The sequence below is a fragment of the Urocitellus parryii genome, chromosome 4 (genome assembly GCF_045843805.1).
Source record: "Urocitellus parryii isolate mUroPar1 chromosome 4, mUroPar1.hap1, whole genome shotgun sequence".
NCBI classification, from domain to species: Eukaryota; Metazoa; Chordata; class Mammalia; order Rodentia; family Sciuridae; genus Urocitellus; species Urocitellus parryii.
The window spans coordinates 149,290,853-149,314,974 of NC_135534.1; the positions used below are offsets into that span (position 1 = coordinate 149,290,853).

General features: G+C 31.6%; 1 protein-coding gene across 3 annotated transcripts in view; it reads right to left on the reverse strand.

The window, feature by feature from the left end:
• Brd10 (bromodomain containing 10) overlaps positions 1-24,122 on the reverse strand; it is an 87,909-nt gene that overhangs the window by 17,346 nt on the left and 46,441 nt on the right. For 2 of the 3 annotated variants that reach the window (XM_077797027.1, XM_026391482.2), the window contains 2 exons: positions 17,228-17,307; positions 7,958-8,047 (listed from right to left, as the gene is read on the reverse strand). In XM_077797027.1, the coding sequence (XP_077653153.1) occupies positions 7,958-8,047; positions 17,228-17,307 (170 nt within the window). The remainder of the gene's footprint in view (positions 1-7,957; positions 8,048-17,227; positions 17,308-24,122) is intronic. The other variant, XM_026391483.2, reaches the window with a different exon arrangement.

A 24,122-nucleotide genomic window follows, 5' to 3' on the forward strand; every position in this document is an offset into this window, starting at 1 on the left:
GGATATACATGATGATGAGATTCACTGTGGGATATTCATATATGTACATAGGAAAGTTAGGTCAGATTCATTCCACTATTTTTCCCTATCCCATTTTTCCTCCCTTCCCTTCATTCTATTCCACTAATCTTTCTCCTATTTTTTTTTAACCTCCATTCCCTTATTTTGGTATAGCTTCCACATATGACAGAAAACATTCGCCTTTTGACTTTTTGGGAGTGGTTTATTTCACTTATCATGATAGTCTCCAGTTCCATCCATTTACTTTAAACTATGGCTAACTGCAGTAAGTAGTAACATTGAGCTCTATTAAAACGGGTTAAAATCTGGCATTTAATTGAACAGGGTAGTTACTAAATGTCAAAAAATACCCCAAAGCAAGACTTACTGAAGATAAATAAGAAAATATACTCTCAAATCACTCAGTGACTAATTATTTGAAGCTTTATTTGCCTTGCCAGTCATATATTATTTTGCTTGACAATTCCTGTCATCTAGCTTTCCTTTCTATAATTTTGAACATGTAAGTTTATTTCTGAGTGTTCATAAAATTCATCTGCTTACTGGTCATTCCATCTTACAAAACACATAAACAGATAATTAAGGGCAGTGAACAAGAGACTAGGGTGTTGGGTGGCTTCTGAATAAACACAATTTGAAAACAAAAATATAAGCTTATAAAAGTACAGGGAACCAGGTGCAGTAGTTCACACCTGTAGTCTCAGATATTCAGGAGGCTTAGGCAGGGGGGTTGCTTGAACCCAGGACTCCAAGACATGCCTGGTCAACACAGTGGAACCCTATATACTGGGAAAAAAATAATAGTACAGTTTACTAGCCCAAGTAACCCAGATTAAAATTAAAAACGTATCCCCAGGGTTTAGGATAAAATTCTAAACTCTGTAAGTGAATTCCTTGAAGATAAAGACTCCTTATCAAATCTCTGGTAGTATACAAAACAGAAGACACTCAGGAAATATCTGCCTAGTGAATAAAACTAGTATCTGTAACTAAGGTAAGAGAAAACTTAGTTTATCTGCTGCTGTGTAATGTTTCAAAAAGGTCATTTTAATTTTTTGAACTTCTAAATGTCTAAAGACAAAGTGACTCCCTTCTATAGCTGAGATGGTTTTTGGTCTTATTAACCATTAACTAGTTTACCAGAAAGAGCTACAGTAAGAAAACATTATAGGGCTGGGGCTGGGGATCAGTGGTAGAGCACTTGTCTAGCATGCATGAATTGAACTGGGCTCGATTCTCAGCACCACATACAAATAAATAAAATAAAGGTCAATCAACAACTAAAAAAATTAAAAAAGGAAAACATATACAATGAAGTAATTATCAAAACCTTAAATAGGGTTGCAGTTGTAGCTCAGCGGTAGAGCACTTGCCTAGCATATGTAAGGTACTGGGTTTGAACCTTAGTACCACATAAAAATAAATAAATAAAATAAATATATTGTGTCCATCTACAACTAAATTTTTTTAAAAAAATATTAAATAAAACAATTTTAAAATGGTTAGCAATTACTACAACCATATTTACAAACAAAGCCATTAAATAAAGTCAATCAGGGTATATTGAGGACTCTGATTGTACTTAAAAGTTTCTTGATTTGATACCTAACTACATAAAAATGGAATATATAAGCCAGATGTGGTGCCTGTAATCCCAGTGGCTCAGAGGCTGAGGCAGGAGGATCACAAATTCAAAGCCAACCTCAGCAATTTAGCAAGGCCCTAAGCAACTTAGTGAGACCTTGTCTCAAAAATAAACAAATAACAAAAATAAAAAGCACTGATGATGTGGCTCAGTGGTTAAGTACACTGGGTTCAATCCCTGATATTAAAAAAAAAAGGAATATATAATGGAAAGGGAAAAATCTCATAATCCTTCATCATAATAGAAAATGCGATAGAAAATAAAATTAATGTTTGATAATTTCTTTGACTTCTATCAGGCTTTTTGTATATGCAACAGTATTCTACATGTTGAGTCCATATAAATTCATGCAATTAAGTAAACTTTAACATGATTTGACAATAGTTTTCTATTTACCTGTGTATCATTCCTCACTGTATTTTAAGTTTTTAACTATACTGTATTTTTAAAAATGAATAAAGAAAATACATATACAACCATATTATTATTATTATTATTATTTTTAATATTTATTTTTTAGTTTTCGGTGGACACAATCTTTGTTTGTATGTGGTGCTGAGGATCGAACCCGGGCCGCACACATGCCAGGCGAGCGCGCTACCGATTAAGCCACATCCCCAGCCCCAACCATATTATTTATAACTATGAATCCTCTACTAAGGAAGCTAAAAGGTAAAGAGTGAACATATTTGTCATAAATTATAATGAGTTGAAGACAGCTAAGACTGAGTGGAAGCTAAGGTTAAGAATCCTTCTTAAGGGTTGGGGTTGTGGCTCAGAGATAGAATGCTCACCTACCATGTGTGAGGCACTGGGTTCGATCCTCAGCACCACATAAAAATAAACTATCGATATTGTGTCAATCTATAACTAAAAAATAAATATTAAAAAATATATACTATCTCATGGAATCATGAAGAGTAAATAATGATACTGACATTTGAAAGTTTCATCAAATACAAATCTAAGTTAGAAGTACACGATGTAATCCCATTAGAGGATGTGGTATTATTTCACTGATTGTCACTAACTTTAAACACATCAGCTTGTTATCTCCCCATAATAAGTTGACAGCAGCATAGAGAATTAAAGAACAGGATACTCAGCAAATACAGGATTATACTACAGAATTATAACCTTAGTACAATTGACATTTGGGGCCAGATTCTACCTCTGTTGTGGTAGAATGTCATATACATTGTAGGATCATTAAAATGTAAGATATTCAACAGTATCACTACCATTTATCCATTAAAGGCCAATACAATCTCTTCAAGTGTGACTAAGAACTGTCTTTAGACATTGCCAAAAAGTCTCCTAGTGAGGGGAAGGGGAAAGATAATCCCTAATTGATAACTACTGGCTTATACAGAACTCTTGTGACCCAAAAACAGGTAGGTGCCATCATTTCTCATCTAATCTTCTGACTTCTCTAATATTTACTATATTATGAATTTAAATTATTTTAGAAATATTAACTTTATTCATTCAAAATTCCTTAATAATTTTAACACACCTTTTTACATACTATAATCATCAGGCACATATTATTTTGTACGTTCTTAAAATACAACATTTCACAAATATTTTCTTGTAGTAACAATGTCCCACCAATATTTCATTTTACTAGTATATGATATACCACTGTATCAATATTATAGTTTGGTTAATCATTTGCCTACTACTGGACATATGAGCTATTTCCAAATTTCCACTATTAAAGGTAGTTTGTTAAACACACCATTGTGTATTTCACTTCTGGGGGCAGGAGAGGAAAAATTCAAAGAACAGAATTAGATCCCAAGTATTATCCCCGTATCAAAAAGCAAAGGCAGTTTTATGGCTTTTCTAACATATTGATAATAAAATCTAGTAATAATTGTAATTTGCCTTTAAATACTGTTCAAAGTTGAGGTACTTGAATGTTAAAAGATGTGTTAGAAAAGATATAGTCTTATATTTAAAATCAATTTTTCCAAATTGATAAGACTTTGATTATCATTATATGATCTAGGCATGGCTTCTTCTTTAATAAATAACATCTTTTTGTTGCCAAATTTTAACTTTTCCTTATAACCAATCTCTACATGAATCCTTCCTTACTGTAAGATTGAAACCTTTTGAAAATCTAAACTATGATGTAAAGCAGATAAGATGAAAAACTAGCTCACATGAATGCTTGACAAATCTTCCAATTTTCACTATCTATAGAGAAATAATGTGTAACAAATTTCAAACACAATAACATCAGGTAAATTTATCAATACCTTAATTTTCTATTTTTCTAGAAAACAAAAAATTTCCTAGATTGGAAAGGATATTTTTCCAAGTGATTAAGCAAAATACAAATTTGACTTCAATTAAAACAAAAAATGAGAAGCTGGTTTATAGCTCCGTGGTAGAGGCTTACCTCACATGCATGAGGCCCTGGGTTCAATCCTTAGCACCAAATAAAAATAAACAAATAAAAATAAAGATACTGTGTCCAATAACAACTAAAAAAATATTAAAGAAAAAGCAAAAAATGTGATTTCTCCTTTAGATTTCTAAAGACTCTTATGATCTAAATAATGATGAGAAAAATTAAAGGACTCTGTCAAAATATTTTAATTTACCTCAACCAGAGGCTTCACTCTAAACCAATCTCAGGTAGATAATTAAGTTAGCACTTCAGGATGCAAAGAATGTTGAGTCACTTCTGAATCAAGTAATGTGATCAAAAGAACTGAGTAAAGCTCAAGCAAATTAAAGCATTTTTCTCTTTACATGATTAACCATAAAGGGAATTACCTGTCTTGCAAGAATGAGTAAACAATCTAGATTTTAAAAAACTGTACATCTTCCATTACAAAGCCTCTTAGAGGTTAAAAAAAAGTTTAAAAGGTTTTTAATATTAACATAATAAAACTGTTTTAAAATATGAAGTCTGTTACTGAAAAAAAAAATGATAACTTTTTAAATGGAATGTTGACCCAGTAGAGAAAGCAAAACCATTCTTCCTTGTTGTTTTGGAAAGAAAAACTATCTTGAAAGGCTCTGCAGAAAATAAGCCCTCTGAAGCAGCTAGTTGTTTATATAAATCTTTATTAAATTCTCTATCATGTGTAATTTCTATCTTTAGTAACAACATATAAAACCAAAATTTATATGGAATATTTACTTTGTTATTGGTGCTATTATTATAGATATGAACAATGATAATGAATAACAGAATCGCTTGTGCTTTAAATACTATTTTAGTTTTGACATTGATATCCTCTAATGAAGAGCAATATTAATAGTTTATTTGTCTGGCAATAGTATGCGAAGTCCACAAGACAAGCAATCAGTCATAACAACTATCGCTATCACTGAGTTCATATATTTCATTATTAAGAAAATCCCTTAGGGGATTTTCTGTGAGTCCAATTCTAACAAGTATGGTTACCTGCTTTTTAAATCCACAATGCATCAGCTAGAGCAAATATATGTACGCACACAAGAGATGACAACTGACAGACAATCTGGCAATGAAGAAAGACAGAACAAAAGCCAAAAATGGAGAAGACATACAAAATCCTTTAAAATCCACAGGATAAAAGTCTTTTGGTGAATGTTTAATTAAAGCTACTGAAATCAATAAATTTCTTTTCCTTTTCTTTCTTCTTCTTCTTTTTGTACTGGAGATTGAACCTAGATGTGCTTTACCATTAAGCTATATCCCTAAACCTTGTAACTTTTAAATTCTGAGATGGAGTCTTGCTAAGCTGCCCAGGCTGCCCTTGAATTTGTGATCCTCCTGCCTCAGCCTCCCCAGTAGCTGGGATTATAGGCAGGTGCCACAGAGCCCTGCTGATATCAATAAAGTTTTTAGAATAACAACACACTTATTGATATTCATGAAGATGACCCTTTAGTCATCAAAAAGGTTTATATTGTCTTCAATATAGTACAAGTAATCAAAGAAGTGATTAAAATAAAGATTTTAGTATTAAAAGTTTTATCTAGAAAATTCAGTTAAGTGGAATACCTTATTTCCAAATGATGCCAAACAAACTGGTATTAAATATTAACATAAACATTCAATAAAGTCAATTCGTGCAACTAACTCAATTAGATTCTGTAAAATAGGAAATACTACTGAGATGTAAACTTCTTATTTGCTTTATGGTATGTGGCCATTTCATTGTTTGAAATAATATGTTCATGTAAATAATCTTTTAGGAAGTTTATATCATAGGGAAACAGCTCACATGCTGGTAATCTCAATAAAATTATCCCTGCTAAGTATAGTTCCAAGAATTTCTACTTCTTGAAGGATGAAAAACATCCTTTATTGAAAATATGAGGGACCATGAATAAATTGTTTAGAGACCCAAAATCCAATCAATTACTTGATATGTAATCTAAAATTTTCTGATAAACATGCCTTCAAGGACTACAGTGTCAAATGTTTATAGTTTGTTTCCTCTTATTTTTCTTGTACTTGATTCTGTGAAGGAAGGCAACATGCTTGTACTTCACCAATTAAATGAGGTGGATGGTTTTACCGAAAAACTCTAGGATGTTTTCAAGTCTTTTTCTCTTCTAAACATGCTGTAAGTAAGTCAAGTATGCTTAAAACTATGCAATAAAAACAAACTCTTAAACTATAATGTGGGGACAAATTAAAGTTATGTTTAACTGTAGCATAAGAAATTTAGCAAATTTATTTAATAGAATTCTGTTAAGTCATGAATTATGGAAAACTGAAAACAAGTAACTTCTACAAAAACAATGAATTATATGGATTTTAAAAAGAGACTATTTTTTCTACCTCAGAAAATAATGAGTCTTTTATGAATATAAAACATTAAATACATTAAAAATTACTCTGGGGCTGGGGATGTGGCTCAAACGGTAGTGCGCTCGCCTGGCATGCGTGCGGCCGGGGTTCGATCCTCAGCACCACATACAAACAATGATATTGTGTCCGCCGAGAAATGGAAAATAAATATTAAAAAAATTCTCTCTCTCTCTCTCACTCTCACTCTCTCTCTCTTTCTTTAAAAAAAATTACTCTGGCGGAAGAGAAAATATTCTCATATTTTTTTTGAGAACTATATCACAGCAGTAAATTTTAATGAAATAGTCTTCCATATCAAGAGACTTTCCAGATACCTAATGTATGAAAATACAGGGGTCTAAACCATCTTTAATGGAAATTTTATGTAGTATATAGTTTTTCTCATTCTCAGTATACTGAACACAGTCTTCTTGCTAATTTATGATTATTATTATGAATATTATTTTACCTCTTAAAGTAATATTCTCAGAAGTATCCCATGAGAGACTTCTGAAATGCTTAAGGTTCTTTCACTCTAGTACTGAATAACCTCAATAGGTTGTACTTTTGTGGCATTTCAGCCTCCTGCCTCAGACTAACAATATGGCTTTCCTACTAGCTTGTAAAGTGATTACTACAAATCTGCTGATATCATACTTGTTGAAATCATTAACCATATTTTATACATATTTACATTAACAAGATTCTAAACAAAGACACAGAGTGGTTTCATGACATTCCTAAGACACAGAGGCTTTTTTTTTTTAATGACAATTAATTTTCTTCAATGTTTAAAACCTTCCCATTTATTTATTGGATGTGTTTCAAATTTATGACATAATCTAAATGTAAATGCCAGTTAAATAGGTGTTATTCATTTAAAAAATAACAAAATTGAGTGTTTTACCAAGTTGGGAAAATAAACATAATGCCCTTATATTATAGTCTCCGAATATCAATAAAATATCAGAAAGGGAAAGTAAAGATTAATTATTTAGAATATGTAGTGAAAGTTAATTTTAAAAATCTTTCAGCTGATAAAGGCTCTTTAAAAAGTCATACTGTTAAGAATCAAAACTATCTGGGGCCCAATTAAACAATTTACATCTATTTTCATGTTACACTTAATTAAAAGTTTGTTACTAATGCAATAAACTTCCATTAAAAGCATATAATTGTTAATTTGCAAGATAAGCATTATCTAAAACCACTACCAGTCAGAAAACAATCAGTATATTGGGAATTATCTAAATCTACACCTGGTATAAACCAGGCAAACAAATTAATTTACTTGCCCCGGCACCATTTTTGTGTATTAAAATTAAAAACTAGACCACAGGAGAAATAAAAGAAATAATGTTTCTATCTTTCATTGCAAATTTTCAATGTAATCCAGGAGAACAAAATTTTTAAAAGGCTTTAGAAAAAAGGCAGGAATAAATTTTAATGCTGACAATAATAGACAGAACTTTTGGATTAACACCTACCGATTTTTTTCTACTGTTTTCCAGATCTTTGAGTTCATTCTCGATTTTTGTGATTAATTCCCTGAGTTCATCAAGATTAGTGCAAATAAGCTAAAATAAAACACAAAAACACAGCTTGATAACACATAATATAAAACACCCAAAATGTGGTAACAGAAGTTGTTTTAACACACACTGAATTCACAAAATTATTTTTCTCTGAAATAGTGAAAGCTCTGCAGTTTATATTTTTTAGAGATATTAACTTATTATGATGTAGGAACTTCAGTTTAATATAAAATAAGCTGAAATCTCAACAATGGTGATCTCACCCCACATCCCCACCTCTTAGGTTGCTTTATAATCCAGGTACTTTCTAAACATTATTAACTTTCAGCCCAGAATGACAAAGATCTGGAAACTCACCCTACATTTCACAGGTTACTGAACCTCCTTTCAGAAGTACTTCATCAGGCAGTCTCCAGGTAGGTGACTAAATGAACCCCTGGAGAACTGTCATTATACACTTACTTTGGTTTGCTAACTATATAATTTGACAAACTTTAGTTATTGCTGTTGGGAGTACCAAAGAAGGGTTACAACTACATGTAATATATTCTAAGACGTGAACAAAATTAAGTACATATTCTTAATATGAGCTTAGTAGTTTTTAATAAAACCCCCCTCACAGCTTCTATTTCCTTTCATAATTGTGTGGCTCATTTTATTTTACCTTGATAACTTTGGCAAATGGCCAAAATAATTGGTTCTTAGTTACTAACAACTGAACTAGCTGGGTTTAATTACTGAAGTTTTATATAGAGAAGTGTCAGCAACAGTAATAAAAATATTAGTTAACTACATATTTTAGTTCCTGTAAAATTAGAATGAGTTTGTCCACTCAGTTCAATATATTTAAATTTTCCTACAGCGATTTAAGCCATTTGAAAGCATCTGATGTAAAAAACAAATAGAATACCTCTGAAACAAAACTGCAACCACAGAGAGGAAAAATTTCAGATTAAAGAAAGCCTTGTTGCAACGTTTATATTGTGTAATAATTTAAAATTCTGTACTAATAAATTGTTAATTTCACCATTAACTTGTTACATCCATTAATTTCTATGGAAGGGCATTGTTTTCCTAAATGGCATACTTTTATTAGAGAAACAAACAAACAAACAAACAAAACAACAAATGCAAAAGCAGATTACAAGTTAATTCTTATTGGCTACTGAATGACAGAAATAGGAGTTGGGAAGCTCCTTAAATTTCCTTTATTATTTATTAGGTTAAAGCATACAAAATTGCTGATATAGTTTTGATCTTAAAAATGGCTACATAGTTCAACCTAATAGATTAAGAAAAACTGTCACAGATATCATTATAACTAGTATTAATAATTACTTATTAGAAATATCTATACAACTTCAAACTCACAAACTTGACAAAGTAGGGAAAATATGTACTTAAGTAATACAAATAAAAAAATTTCAGGATTGGGGTTGAAGCTCAGTGGTAGAGCACTAGCCTAGTACACATGAAGCTCTGGGTTTAATCCCCCCGCCCCCAAACATACAAACAAAAACAAAAAACAAAACTCAAAACAGGAAAACAAACAGTCCTCCCCAAAGAAAATTAAACATAGTAATGTAATAGGAAAATAACGCTGATATTTATTAAAACATTCCAATTTGCCAAATCTGGTTGTGGAAGAAATGTTGATGGTCAAGCAGTGGACTGGCCAATTAAGTAAGTGCCTCTGGAACTAGATAATGTCTTCAGCTTCTATTATATCCATAAAACTATAGAAAAATGTTGGCCCTACAGCAGGCTTTTAGTAATTAATTACTCAGTGAGGACTAAACTTCTTGTAGTATAATCTTCCATTATGACAACTATGTCAAATTTGTCCCAGACCTGCAGATGGCTCTGTTTCCCCTGAACTTGCTATATTGGTTGATATCATAGCACAAATTTCTCACTTGCACATAGAATGCTCAGAGAATTTTTTGCTTAGATCTTCACTGCATCACTATACAAGGAGTAAAGGTTTAGTTTACATGTAGCTTGTAGAAACTTACAGGAACAACAGACATACACTCATATAAATAAACACATCCTAAAAAAATGTTAAGACCTTTTACTTATTGATTAATCATGAAACCAACAAATATTTATATTCCATCAAAGGAATAGACAGCACTGTTCTAAGGCCAAACCATGAATGACTTCCAGATTTCAACAGCTATATAATACTTTCAAGAAGCTTACGGAGTTAGTAAGTTGTACTAAATAAGTGCTTCTCAAACTTCAACATGTATAGAACTACACTGGGATCTCATTAAAACACCATTTTGACTTAGTAGGTCTCAAGTGAGACCTTCTGTTCTGCAAAAGTAACAAGTTCCTAGGTATAGTCTGTAGATCACACTTTTGTGTAGTAAGGTACTAAATGATTATGAGTTATAAATCAGTATGGCTACTAAACATTTTGGTACTATGAAGCTAATGAACATAAAAAGTTGAAAGATTAATTTCCAAATATGGGATGGCATATTAAGTGCATGATAGTAGGACAAATATTAAAATAAGTGTCAGGACTCTTTTTGAGGGTCAAAATATTTTTAACAATATTTCTTTGAAGCTATATTAATATTTACATAACAATTTATATATTTGTATTGTTATATTTGTTGTTTATATAGCAATTTATGTTTATATGCTAATATGTACATTCTTTCTATAAATACATTTAAGATATACCTAATATGCAATATATAGAACCAGGTAAAAATTCTTCTATAAGAACATAATTAATTTGACTTATGCCAATTCTATGTTATATGCAACTCTATTTCCTTTTTACAAAGTAAAGAATGTATGTGGACTTTAAACTCAACACAATTTGGAATGGTATTTTTAAAACAGAATCAATTCAATAAGTTCACCTTAATAAGGAGAACAGATGCATTTTTGGAACAAAGCAAAACACTTTATTAATACCTCCTCATTAGCTAGAATTTGAAAAACATATTTGAGGTACAGGACGGACCTCCAGGGACAAAAAAGAAAGGCTCCAGCTCAGATTACAGTCAAGTCACATTGCCAACAATGATGAGAGGAGGGTTTTCAATCATACTGCAGAGTTACAGATACCCTGATACCCCAGACGAATCTAGGTTAAAAAGTTATATCTCCAATTCACATCACAATGACACACTAGTAGAGGAAACCATAGAACTCAAAAGACTAATCCTTCTATTATATTCTTTCAGGGTTTTTCTTTTCTTATTTTTTTTTTTTTTTTTTTTTTTTTAGTAGTAGTTGGGGAGAGTGGGGATTAAACCCAGGGGCACTTAACTACTGAGCCACATCACTAGCCCTTTTTTATATTTTATTTAGAGACAAGGTTTCACTGAGTTGCTTAGGGCCTCACTAAATTGCTGAGGCCAACTTTGATCCTCCTGCCTTGGCCTCCAGAGCCACAGGGATTTATAGGCATGTGTCACTGTACCTAGCTCTTTCAGGTTTTTTCCCTAAATGAAACAAAATAAACACAAATTCCTAACAAAAATTGAATATGTATTATAGTTTTATGTCTCTCCTCCCCTATCACTATAATGGCAATCAAATGCACACCAAGATTACATCTCAGAAAAAATATGTAATAAATAATTCCTTAATTTATTGCTTAAGTTACTTAAATTCTGCCCTTCAGGTAGAAATTCAATATGTTTAAAAGATATTTATAAGGTAGCATACGAAATACAAACAACATGGTAGATTTTATTTAAAAGCAAAGCCAAGGGAAAATTATGTAAAGTAAAATATATCCAAACAAATGGATCACATTTGTTTCCATTCTTATTATTTATTATAAAATGGTAAACACTAAATGTATAATGCAAATTCAAAATTTATATTGTATTCAAATTAAAATTATGTTAATATCTGTTAAAACTAAATGGAAGGAGACCCTCATTGTTATACAAAATTACATAAAAAAAGATGTGAGGGGAAAGGGAAAAAAAACTGAGAGAGAAATGAATTACAGTAGATGGGGTAGAGAGAGAAGATAGGAGGGGAGGAGAGGGGAGGGGGGATAGGAAGGGGATAGGAAAGGCAGCAGAATACAACAGACACTAGTATGGCAGTATGTAAAATGTGGATGTGTAACCAATGTGATCCTACAATCTGTACACGTGGTAAAAATGGGAGTTCATAACCCACTTGACTCAAATGTATGAAATATGTCAAGAGCATTGTAATGTTTTGAGCAACCAATAAAAATAAATAAATAAATAAATAAATAAATAAATAAATAAATAAAAACTATCCAGACAAGCTAGGGCATGGTGGTGTACACCTGTAATCCCAGTGACTTGGGAGGCTGAGGTATGAGGATGGCAAGTTTGTGGCCAGCCTGGGGAACTTAAAAAGACTGTTTCAAAAAGGTGGGACGGGAGTGGGCAAGGGGACCAAAGCTATAGTAAAAGCACCTCTGGGTTCAATTCCCAGTACCAAACCGAAAAAAAAAAAAACAACAAATAAAAAACCAAAACAACAACAAACAAAAACCAAACCAACGAACAAAAACAAAACAAAACAAAACAAAACAAAAACTATGCAAACAGGAGAATATTTCTTAAGATCACCATACCAGCAATAACGAGTACATCAAAACCTGCAAATAAGGATATCATTGTGGCATGAAACTTGTTAACAAACAAGTTAACAAAACACTTTTTACTACCACATAATTAAAAATTGATGTTTTGGGCTGAAGATGTAGCTCAGTTCAATACCCAGCACACAAACAAAAGCTGATGTTTTTTTCAATGCACTGTATTTTAAAAATTGGAAGCTTATTGGGGCTTGATACACTGTTTCAAAAATACTTTCTATGACACTAAGTTTCAAAAACACTTTCTATGACATTTTGTAATAATTACATACAAAAGAATTCATACTAGATTTTTCAAATACTAAACAGACTGATTACAAGAAAAGAATTTTGGGGTAAAAACAAATTTATTAGGAAAACTGACATTTAAATTTCAGTGTAATGGTCTTATGTTAGAAACTGTTAACGAATACATAATATAGTCAATGTAACAAAATCATTATCTGTTAATTTGCTATAAAAACCTAATTTATCATAATACTGAAGTAAGGATAAGCATAAGTTTTTACTATGTGGTCAAATATATTATTTGGTTTTTAAAAATTGTTTAAATTAATCTTTTAAAGACCACTTTTAAAGACCAAAACTTAGATTTAATTCAAGGTCGTTAGCTGGAAAAAGTGCTAGGGTCAATAACAGATGTTCTTAAGCCAATTCTTAATTGATTTTCCAACTTGTAATACAACATTTTTCATCAGAAGCATCTAGCATGCTTATTTGAAAAAAATAAATAATAAGAATAGCTAAAATAGTAAGCTATAAATTATAATCTTCACAACAATACTATGAAGGTATTATAGCCCTCTGTACAGATGAGGAATTGGAATCACAGAGGTTAACTAACTTATTCAAGGTTTGAGTCAGTAGGCACACTGTAGAGCTGGCATTCAAACTTGAATAGCCTAGTTCAAGAATCAATGTGTTTAACCACATGCAGATTACTGGTACCCATCACAGTTTCTGGAGGATAGAAAAACAGGAATTTCAAACATGAATTCTTCCTAAAGCAAATAAGGAGGCAAGTTTGATTTTTAGCTTTTAAAAAAGCCAACAGAAACACTTTCAAAATGAGGTCAAAACAGGTTTCACTTATTTTGAGGAGTGGTGGTGGTGGTGGTTGTACTGGGATTTAACCCAGGGTCCTGCACATGCTAGGCAGGCAACAATACTACTAAGCTACATCCCCAGCTTTTTTTTTTTTTTTTTGAGACAGGGTCTTGCTAAGTAGCCCAGGCTAACCTTTTACTTATGATCCTTCTCCCTCAGCCCTCCCAGTAGCCAAGATTACAGATGGACTGACCTCAGCCACATTTCACTTTTGTAACAGTATTTAAAAATAAACTTCACAATTTCATCCCTTGTGTCTAATTATATTTTCTGCCAATTCAAAGAAGACCAGTCTTTGGCAAATAGGTCGAATTTTCAAAAGGGATTTAATATTTAATATTCACCAACAGTTTCATTATTTTCAGCAATAAGCTGAATATATTTTAGATAACAGGGGCTATATACTGGTAGAAAGCTCACTTAGTATATGCAAAGCCATGGGTTTCATCCCCAACACCAGAATGGAAAAAAAAAATTAGACGATGGAAAATATGAAGAAAATGTTAAATATTTCTGTATTTTTATATTTAATACTAGAAACAAGATATTTAAAATAACTCAGCTAATATAAGGGGTGTAAACAAGGACAGGGTAGGGACGAAGAGCTTGAGAAGAATATTTACAGTAAACAGGGATGAGAGGTGGGAGGGAAAGGGAGTGAGAAGGGAAATTGCATGGAAATGGAAGGCGATCCTCAGGGTTATACAAAATGTCATATAAGAGGAAAGGAGGGGTAAGACAAGAGAATACAAATGGAAGAAATGATTTACAGTAGAAGGGGTAGAGAGAGAAAAGGGGAGGGGAGGGGAGGGGAGGGGGGATAGTAGACAATAGGACAGACAGCAGAATACATCAGACACTAGAAAGGCAATATGTCAATCAATGGAAGGGTAACTGATGTGATACAGCAATTTGTATACGGGGTAAAAGCGGGAGTTCATAATCCACTTGAATCAAACCGTGTAATATGATGTATTAAGAACTATGTAATGTTATGAACGACCAATAAAAAAAAAATAACTCAGCTAAATAAGTCATTTGTATAATCTGAGGTTTTGAATATCATATTACTAGAGCTTTTGAGAAGGCAATAAATTCACTTCTTTATTGATAATAACTGATATTCTAACATGAAGACAAAAGATTTTTTGGTTTTTTTTTTTTTGTTATTGTTTTTGGTACCGGGGATTGCACTCAGGGGCATTCCACCACTGAGTCACATCCTCACCCCTATTTTGTATTTTATTTAGAGACAGGGTCTCACTAAGTTCCTTGATTTTGCTGAGGCTGGCTTTGAACTCATATCCTCCTGCCTCAGCCTCCTGAGCTGCTGGAATTACAGGCGTGTACCACCATACCCAGCGTAGAAGGACAAAAGTTTTGTAATCTGCAAAGTTTACTATGACTAATGCCATCTCCTATTAATGTGTTTATTTGAAGCAACTGACCTGTTCCTATAGGAGACAGTTACCAAATTTTCTTAATGAGTAATACCATGGCATTTATACTGTAAATTTGGCATAAGATATCTTGTTCTCATGAGACTATTCCCCACCTCAGCTTGCCAGCCAGCCAGCCAGCCAGTCTGCCAGTCAAATACACATACCTTCCCCAGCTACCTGCCAAGCCTTAAGAACCAGGAAGAGGACTTTATTTATTTTGAACAGCTCAATCTAGAAAAAACTTGTCCTTTTGACCTTAAGTTTCTGAGAATGATAAGTAGAAGAACAATAACTAAAAGTATCACTTAAAAGAATGGTTTTCAAATATTTTTTGTCTATGACTTATAATCAAATAAAATACATTTTATAATGCATGTCACTGTGCACACATACATAACTAAAACCAAAGTTTCATAAAACAATATAACTATATGTATGTACATTACTACATGTGACACACTTACTAAGCATGATACACTGATAATATCTTTTCTATTTTAATTTTGTTAGCTTAAAAGTGTGGTCATGCAATCCACTGAACTGATTTCATGCATCACTAAAAAATGCCATTTGAAATTAAAAAAAATATTGCCTATGCAATCTATGTCACTTACTAAATGTAAAAACATCTACACACCAACATACAAATGGAGAAAATAAAAATGGGCCAGCGGTGTCCTAAGACCTATATTTCTAGGATTAATACTTTGGGGAATTGAGAAAAACATGAATGGGAGAAACAGCAAAGGCTAGCATGACATAAGTGCAAGCATAATGATACAGTATGAGAGCATTAAGTGTTACAGGCAATTGATCATAGAAAGGATTCTAAGTAAACAATAAAATCATATTTTTAATTGAATAGGCTGGGAACCAAGGTTATATATAAGATTCTGTAGAAATATTTGTAATTCATTCAAACATTAAAAATACTATATTCATTAAAGTCATTAAAATAGTTTATTCTAAAATACTGAGATTAAAAACATGCCTAGGGCTGGAGATGTAGTTCAGTGGTAGAGAACTTGCCTAGCATGAGTAAGTTCAATTCTCAGTACCACAAAAAATCAAAAAAATTTGAAAAATTGGAAAAAAATTATTTTAACTTTATTTAAAAATATTTGATCTTTACCAGTTAGCAACTTCCCCCAAATAGGATTTTTTAAAAAATCCGAGAATAGATGTGTCCACATTTTCTGAATATATATATAACTGATAAACTCATATAATATTATCAATATTTTCATAGTTATTGCTTTTTTATTTTTATTTCTTATTGGTTTGAGACCCACAAATTCATCTCAACATTTGGTAATAAGGTATGAACTTATAAAACTTTAGAAAATGGATTAGGCAGACTACAACAAAGAAAGTCATTTGTTGAAAAAAACACGTTTTCTATAAAACAGAAAATATAAGCATATGTAACTAAAGTAAGATTCTTTGCTTATCCCTAGTATCAGCTACAAACAAAAACTCTTCACATATTCATATGGCAGTACATATGATCATTATTTTGTAGAAAAGACCATTTCATTTAACCTTTACTCAATATTCTTTCTGAAGCTCATATACAGCTAAGAATTAAAACATCTGTGTTTCAAGTTTATAAATCGACTATTCCATACTGTCCAAAGAAATGAGAATGGATTATCTAGGCAATATTATCATGTACAAATTATGATTTGTTCTTGACTTTCATTTTCATATCTGCTTAATACATACATAGACAAAAATACTTGTATGCACATATACAAATATATACATATATTTCCATTAAACTACTTCTATGAAACGCAGTATAAGTTAACATATTAAAAAACAGGGTTTTTTTTTTTTAGTATCAAGAAACAAAAAGAGGTAAAAAGTTATGAAACACTAGCAGATTAAATCTTGGTTACGTATCTGTACTTGCAAAGAAAAAAACATTGTCAGAAATACTCATTAAAAGTATGTTACAATTTCTTGAAATTCAGCCAGTCTCTCAAGGAAAATATAAACACTGACACAAAAAAAATTAAACCAAAAAATTTGAGACAAAGTTAAAAAATTTACCTGAAATTCTGGTACAGTAGGTGACTTTGTGACAGTTTTCCTCTTCTTTGTGATTGCTTTTTTAGATATGGATTTTTTTCCTTTCAAGATTAAAAGAGAAAAGCTTCATAATGCTGTTTACAGCACTTCATTAACAAAAACCAAATTACATAGAGCCTTGAAAGTTAAATTATAACTAACAGATGGCTGCTAGTGAGTCAAATAAAAATGATGAATCAAACAAGCCCAGCAAAAGCAAACATTAAACTATAACTACCTGTAACAGACACATTAACAAATGCTGTCCTGTTTATATAAGAACCAACTATTACTATTCCCAATGTGTTATATAAGTATCAGAATTTATTGCAATAAGATTAGGAAAAAAAGCCACAGTATTACTATTCAGTTACTAACTACATTCACAACTTAAAATGAGATGACATTCGGGGAAAAAACCTTACCTTTAATAATGACTTCTGCACTCAGGAACTTGCAATAAGAACTATATCTGAAGATTATGATCTCTAGACAACCTAATGTGAAAATCTCCTCAGTAGCTTAAGAAACAAAGGTTTTTCTATTCCTTTAAGCTTTGCATTTACCTAATGGGCTTCCCTTGGCAGAATTCAATCCACAGTTTAAAAAGAAGGTAAATATCTCCCTTTAAAGTGTACCTAGTAATTTGTGCAATCAGAAATCATTGGGAAAAATAAATGTCATATTCTTAAAGAAACCCAATTTGTAGCACACATTTAAAGTCTGTTTCTTTGCATTTAACTTAACAAAAAAGGATACACACAGAAAACTTTTTTTGGTATGTTTTTCCACATTTGTAATTAGCAAAAATCAATTAATAAATTGCTGTTAATTATTCAACAATGCTAGATATAGTATACTATAATTTATGGATACAATTAGAAATTATAAAATGAAGGCCTTGTCCTCCAAGAGTTTATGATCTAACGAGGGCAAAAAAATTAAGTGATGCTTCTATGTTAATTTTGGCTCATAATCATTTGTAGGCAAAAATCAACTTAAGAGTTATTTTTTCAAAAGGGAAAAGGAGTAAACAGAGTAAATTTGCTGTACATAATTTTAAAGTTTCTTATTTTCCTAAATAGATACAATCTCAGATGAGAGATTCAGTTTTTATTGCAACATTTTATTCAAGATAATTGATAAAACTCCAGTAAACAATATAATTGCACTATTTTCTGTATTCCTTTTTAATCATATCACAGAACCATAATTTAAATAATTTCCAATTTTTGATTCAAAATGTATGTATCTGCTGAGATTCACAAATTTAAATATTACTGTCTTGTTTTAATAAGTATTAACTTGCTGTCATTTGACATTTGCTTTTATTTAAAATAAAGTAATCTAACATATATTTTCTCATCACTATTATTTGCTCTGTGCTTACACTGTACCTAAAAGAAAACTAAACTTGTATGAAAATAGGTGAGTGGATGGGTTGCTTAAAAGAGCAATACTTGGGGAGAAGTAATTAAATTCTTGGTATCTCTATGATACAGCTATCTCAAGGGAATTTGTGAATCTGAATGTCAGGATGCCTTTTCTGTATACATCATCTTTATTTATCATTTAAAAAATTATGGGAAAAGATTTAATGAACTTGCTGACCTAAGCCTAGTAAAACTTAATCAAAATAGCAATTTGAAGGAAAGGAATTCTTCAGTGTAGCCCCTCTGACCTGCAGTACAGCTCTAATTACCTTTAAAAAATTATTTGATTCTGTATTTGTTTGTAAGTAAAAGTCACGCTTGATAGTCCCATGAATTTCTTATTGTTGTCACATAGGTACTAAATTCTCAGTTCACTCTATCAGCCACTCTATTTTAGTAGGATCAGAAGCTGAAGTGGTTGCTAGTTATTTCAATTCACCACTAAAGCATTAGGATGCTTTAAAACTATTAAGTTACTGGAGGCAGTATTCTATAATTATGCAGTGGTTTTAAGATTGAGTTGTGGAACTAAATTACATGGGTTTGAATATTTGCTATAACCACCTACTGGCTGCATGACCTTGAGCAAGCTGCTTTATTTCTTTGTGCAGTGTTATTATCTGCAGAACAGGAATAATTTTACCTAATCTGTGACAATTAAACGAGTTACAACATGCAAAGAGCTTAGAATATTGCTACTCATACGGCAAATGATCAATAAGTTATTGTTTCTGTTTTAGCTTTAGTGAGAAGAATCTAAGCAGAAAATCTTTAACTTTTCAATTCTTTTTCTTACTCCTTTATTGTAGTTCTTGCTCATATGTCCTCTGTGCTATTACTCTACTTTTTACACAAATTAATGACTGTAACATTTAATCATAGAATATTAAAACTATTTAAATGTTTGTCTTCCTTACTATGTTGTTACTGGTGATAGAAATCATATTATTCAATTTGTATATGGCCCACAATAAATTCTGAGAAGTGATTCTTAAATACAAGAATACCACTTTTTATCAGAAATTTTGCCTGTCTGGGGATAGGAAAAAAAAAGATAATTATTCACAATTCTTTTCATCTATCTGCCCATTTAATAGTGAGGACAACATTTATCAATGACTTTAAACAATTTACACTATTTACCAGTATTTTACAACATGACCTAGCACTGGTTGTAGGAAGACTAATATTTTTTGAGAGTCAACTATGTGTCAGATACTTACTAAAGTGATTTATATAAATTATATCATTTAATTCTCAAAGCAACCCAAGGTAGGTGAGGCACCCTATTGTAGTATGGCACAACCAAAGATTAATTAATGTTCTCAAGTGTCACACAGTAAGTACGTACCACAGCCAGAAATTCTAACTCCAAAGTCCAAGCTCCTTTCATTATATAATTCTACTTCACAAAAATCCTAGTTACCATTTCCTGACCAATTCAATTCCTACCACATACTAGGCTCCATACATGCAAGATTCTATGCATTTGCTAATCTAATTAATCTTTATAACAATATCGCAAAACAGGTACTGTATTGTCTCTTTTTTCATGGATAAAGAAACCAACTATAAACAAAAAAAGAAATTAATGAAGGACTTGTAGTTAATAAGCAGTGAAACATATACTTGAATCTAGATCTGTCTTCACTTCAAAGCCGTGCTTTTTGATGGTAAAATACTATATTCAAACTGCTTCTAACTGACTTCAGAGTTTTCCTTTTGACTAGGGATAGAAGAGCTGAATATTCATTGTACTTAATATCTTAAGTCTGTATCCTCAATAAAACCCCAATAATTTGAATTCAAATTTTCCTGCATTTAAAATAAAAAACAGTGTTTACTTTTTATTAAATATTATTTTTGAAATGAAGCATGTGATATTACAAAATCACACAATCTTTATTTGGTAATATGTTTTTGTTTCAGGATAAGACATACACTAGGCAAGTTACACACTGCCCCCCAGTGGGCTTTCACTCCCCTACAATTTTTTTGATCATACCCTGGGTCTTTTATTCCCACGGCCCTAAGTCACCTGGTCTTTTAAAATCTAATATAATTCTCAGACCTAGGATTGTGCTGGAATTAGAGATCAGTTTAAAACATAAAAGAACTTAAAGAATGGTATGAGGTATGAAGTTTTAGTCTCACACCATTCTTAAGCTTAAAACATAAATGTGCAAAAATTGTCAACTTGTACTTGGAAAATGCATAAAACTTATTAATAAACCTTAATAATAAAACTTAGTAATTAATATTACAAAAGTATATCTAAGAAAGCTTTCTAAACACTACTCTTAGAACAGAAAAAAATGGTGCTTAACTTGAGAGAAATCATGGATAAAAATATATTTTATACTATAACTGAGGCACAAAACCTTAATCCTCTAAAATCTAGAAATATGTCTCATATTATAGATATGAAGGTACTTATCATCTTCATTTCAACTTCTCTTTCCTCACTTTCTTATTTTTCATTTTTATTCCTAGACTCTACCTGGTTTCCGTTGTCTGTCTTCACTCTTTAGCCTCTGGGGCTACTCAAAGACTTCTACCATTTCAATGCCTTCCTAGATTTAGTTTCAGTGTTTTAAAATTATCCCAACACAGTCACTACTTGCTCAGTGTCTTTATTTTAGAAATATTAATAAGCAAGTAGTTTAAAAAGACATTAGTTTCTGTTAAAAGTAAAAACCCCAAGGACATTTGTATTATTAAATAGTGAATCTGAGAAGTTCCAGAGATGTGAAGCCGTAGAACTGGAGTCTATAATTGACCCTATTTACTAACATGCATGCCTTTAGCTAATATTTATATTCTGCAGAAGTTTCTGAAATGTATTGTTTCTAATCTATTTGATCTCAATAAAACAGCTGATTTTCCCCTCTGTTATTCTTGCCTATGAGCAAATTTTTCATCATACTGGTAATTCTTCAACCTTATCACATAATACAGTAACTCCTTAACACCCCATTTTCCCAGTTAACTTAAATATTGAATTGATGCCAAATTCTGCTACTTGTTTTAATATCTATTAAAATGGAATTTTCTTCTGTCAATGTGATAAAATAGCCATATTACTTATATGGATTTAAAAGTCATCATTCTTTATCTGGATTTAAATTTCTTCTTCTTCATTATCTTCTATCTCTTCATTCAAGCCCTGTCAGCCTCTTTTCATACTTTTTCATGGCATCTTCATTATCTTGTGAGATCTTTTTTCCTAATCCTGCCATTTATTAGCTGTGTAAGCTTGGACAAATAAATAAATCTCTGTACCTCAACTTTTAGAATCTATAAAATGGGAATATAATAGCATTTACTTTTTGGAGTTTTTTGAAGGCACTATTATATAAGGCTTACGGTGCTTGGTACACAGTGAGCATTATATTAGTTTTTTGGGGGGAACAGAAGGATTTGAATAATGAAAGGCCACGGAATATAGCCAACTCTTTCACTCATATCTTGGAATCTCCAGTTGGTACTCAAAAAGTTTTCCTCCATGAAGATAACCATAGTTAGGTTCTAAAGTGCTATCAATATAGAATACTACAAACTTTTCACACATATGGACCTGGAAGTAATCAAATATAAATAGCATTGTTTTCTCATTCATTTTCTATTAAGTAGCTCACTGCTTTTTATACATCTGATGTATCTTATTTTTTTTGGGGGGGGGGGTACCGGGGAATGAACTCAGGCATTTGACCACTGAGCCACATCCCTAGCCCTCTTTTGTATTTTATTTAGACAGGGTCCCACTGAGTTGCTTAGCATCTCTCTATTGCTGAGGCAGGCTTTGAACTAGTCACCCTCCTGTCTCAGCCTTCCAAGCTGCTGGGATTACTGGTGTGTGCCACCATGCCCAGCTCTTTTTTTTCAATATATATATTTTTAGTTGTAGATGGACACAATACCTTTATTTTCTCTCTTTCCTTATTTTTATGTGGTGCTGAGTATTGATCCCAGTGCCTTCTTGTTCTTTTTAAAAAACATGCTAGGCAAGTGCTCTACCACTGAGCTATCACCCCAGCCCCCTGATATATATTATTAGTTCAAGCTCCTGTAGGCTCTTGATTAAATTATTTAAAATAGCACCACATGCATAGACGTATATCCCCCAAACGGCATACTCTCATTACTCAAACAACTTCTAAAACCTCAACTTTTCCATGAAAAATTTTTATTGTGCTAATTGTTTCAGTTATACCTTGCTTAATTATACCAATGCTTTTGCTTGCTGTTCATCTTTTTATCTACTGAATTCCTATTACTCTTCAAAGTACTTTATTCTCTGTAAAATCTCCCCAGACTATCACAGTATACATTAATTTTTCTTCTACTTGATCTTTTACTATGCTGTCTTTACCTATATTTAACAATTATTAAATTGAGAAGGCTATTTACCATTTTGAACCTTATTTTAAGTTTCTTAAACTCTAAGAGAATAAGACCATTGTCTTACCTACTTTAACCAATTTAGAGGCACTATTATAAAATCATTTGGTTGAAAATAATGACTATTTGAGAGGGGAAAAATGTTCCAAAACAAACTTATTGAAGATGAATAACTTAAAATATCATAAACCTTTTATCATTGTGAATCCATTTTTAATCATATTTGTCTATTTTTTCAGGTTTTATACAAAGTCTCCAAATTTAAAAATTTCAAATTAATTTTAGCCAACTTTACCTGCTCTATGCAGTCTATGAAAATATATTATTGAAATGACCAAAATATCCACTAATGACATTGGTTCAATGAACTACGAAATATAAACAGAATCCTATGCAGCCATTTAAAATGATGCTGCAAAGATCTATTTGTTGCACAAAATTGCTTATGATATACTGTTATGTGGGAACAAAGCAGGCTGAAAAATAGCATTTTACTCAAAATGCTATTTGAAAAAGATATAAAGACACATAAAAAAGGGCTAACCTTATCTGTACAAACCATATTATATGTGTTCATTTATTTAATAGATTCCTACACAATTGTGCTAAATGCTAGGGATGCAAAACCAGATATAATCCTTCTGTCCTCAAGAATGTTATAGAGGACCCAAATCATCAAAGTACCTAGAAATAAATGCAACAACAGTAAATTCAATGAAGGACAACTGCCTGGTGCTATAAGTACACACAAAAGGGAAAATTTAAATAGGAAGATAATGGGAGACTTCCTTAAGGAAGTGTTAAAAAAATGAGTATTTAAGGAAGGGGCTATTCTTGCTTGTCTCTGTGATCTATAAAGAAAATGTAATGCTTTTATAATAAGAAAATATAAAACCAAAGAATCTGAACTTTTTTTCTTTTAACTTTGGGCTTTTTTCTTTTCCCTTTTTTGTTCTTTTGTTTAAAGAACAAAATTTTCAGGAATTTTTAATTTGTAAATAAGTTACCAAGAAAAAATTTCTAATTACCAGATTGCACTTTTC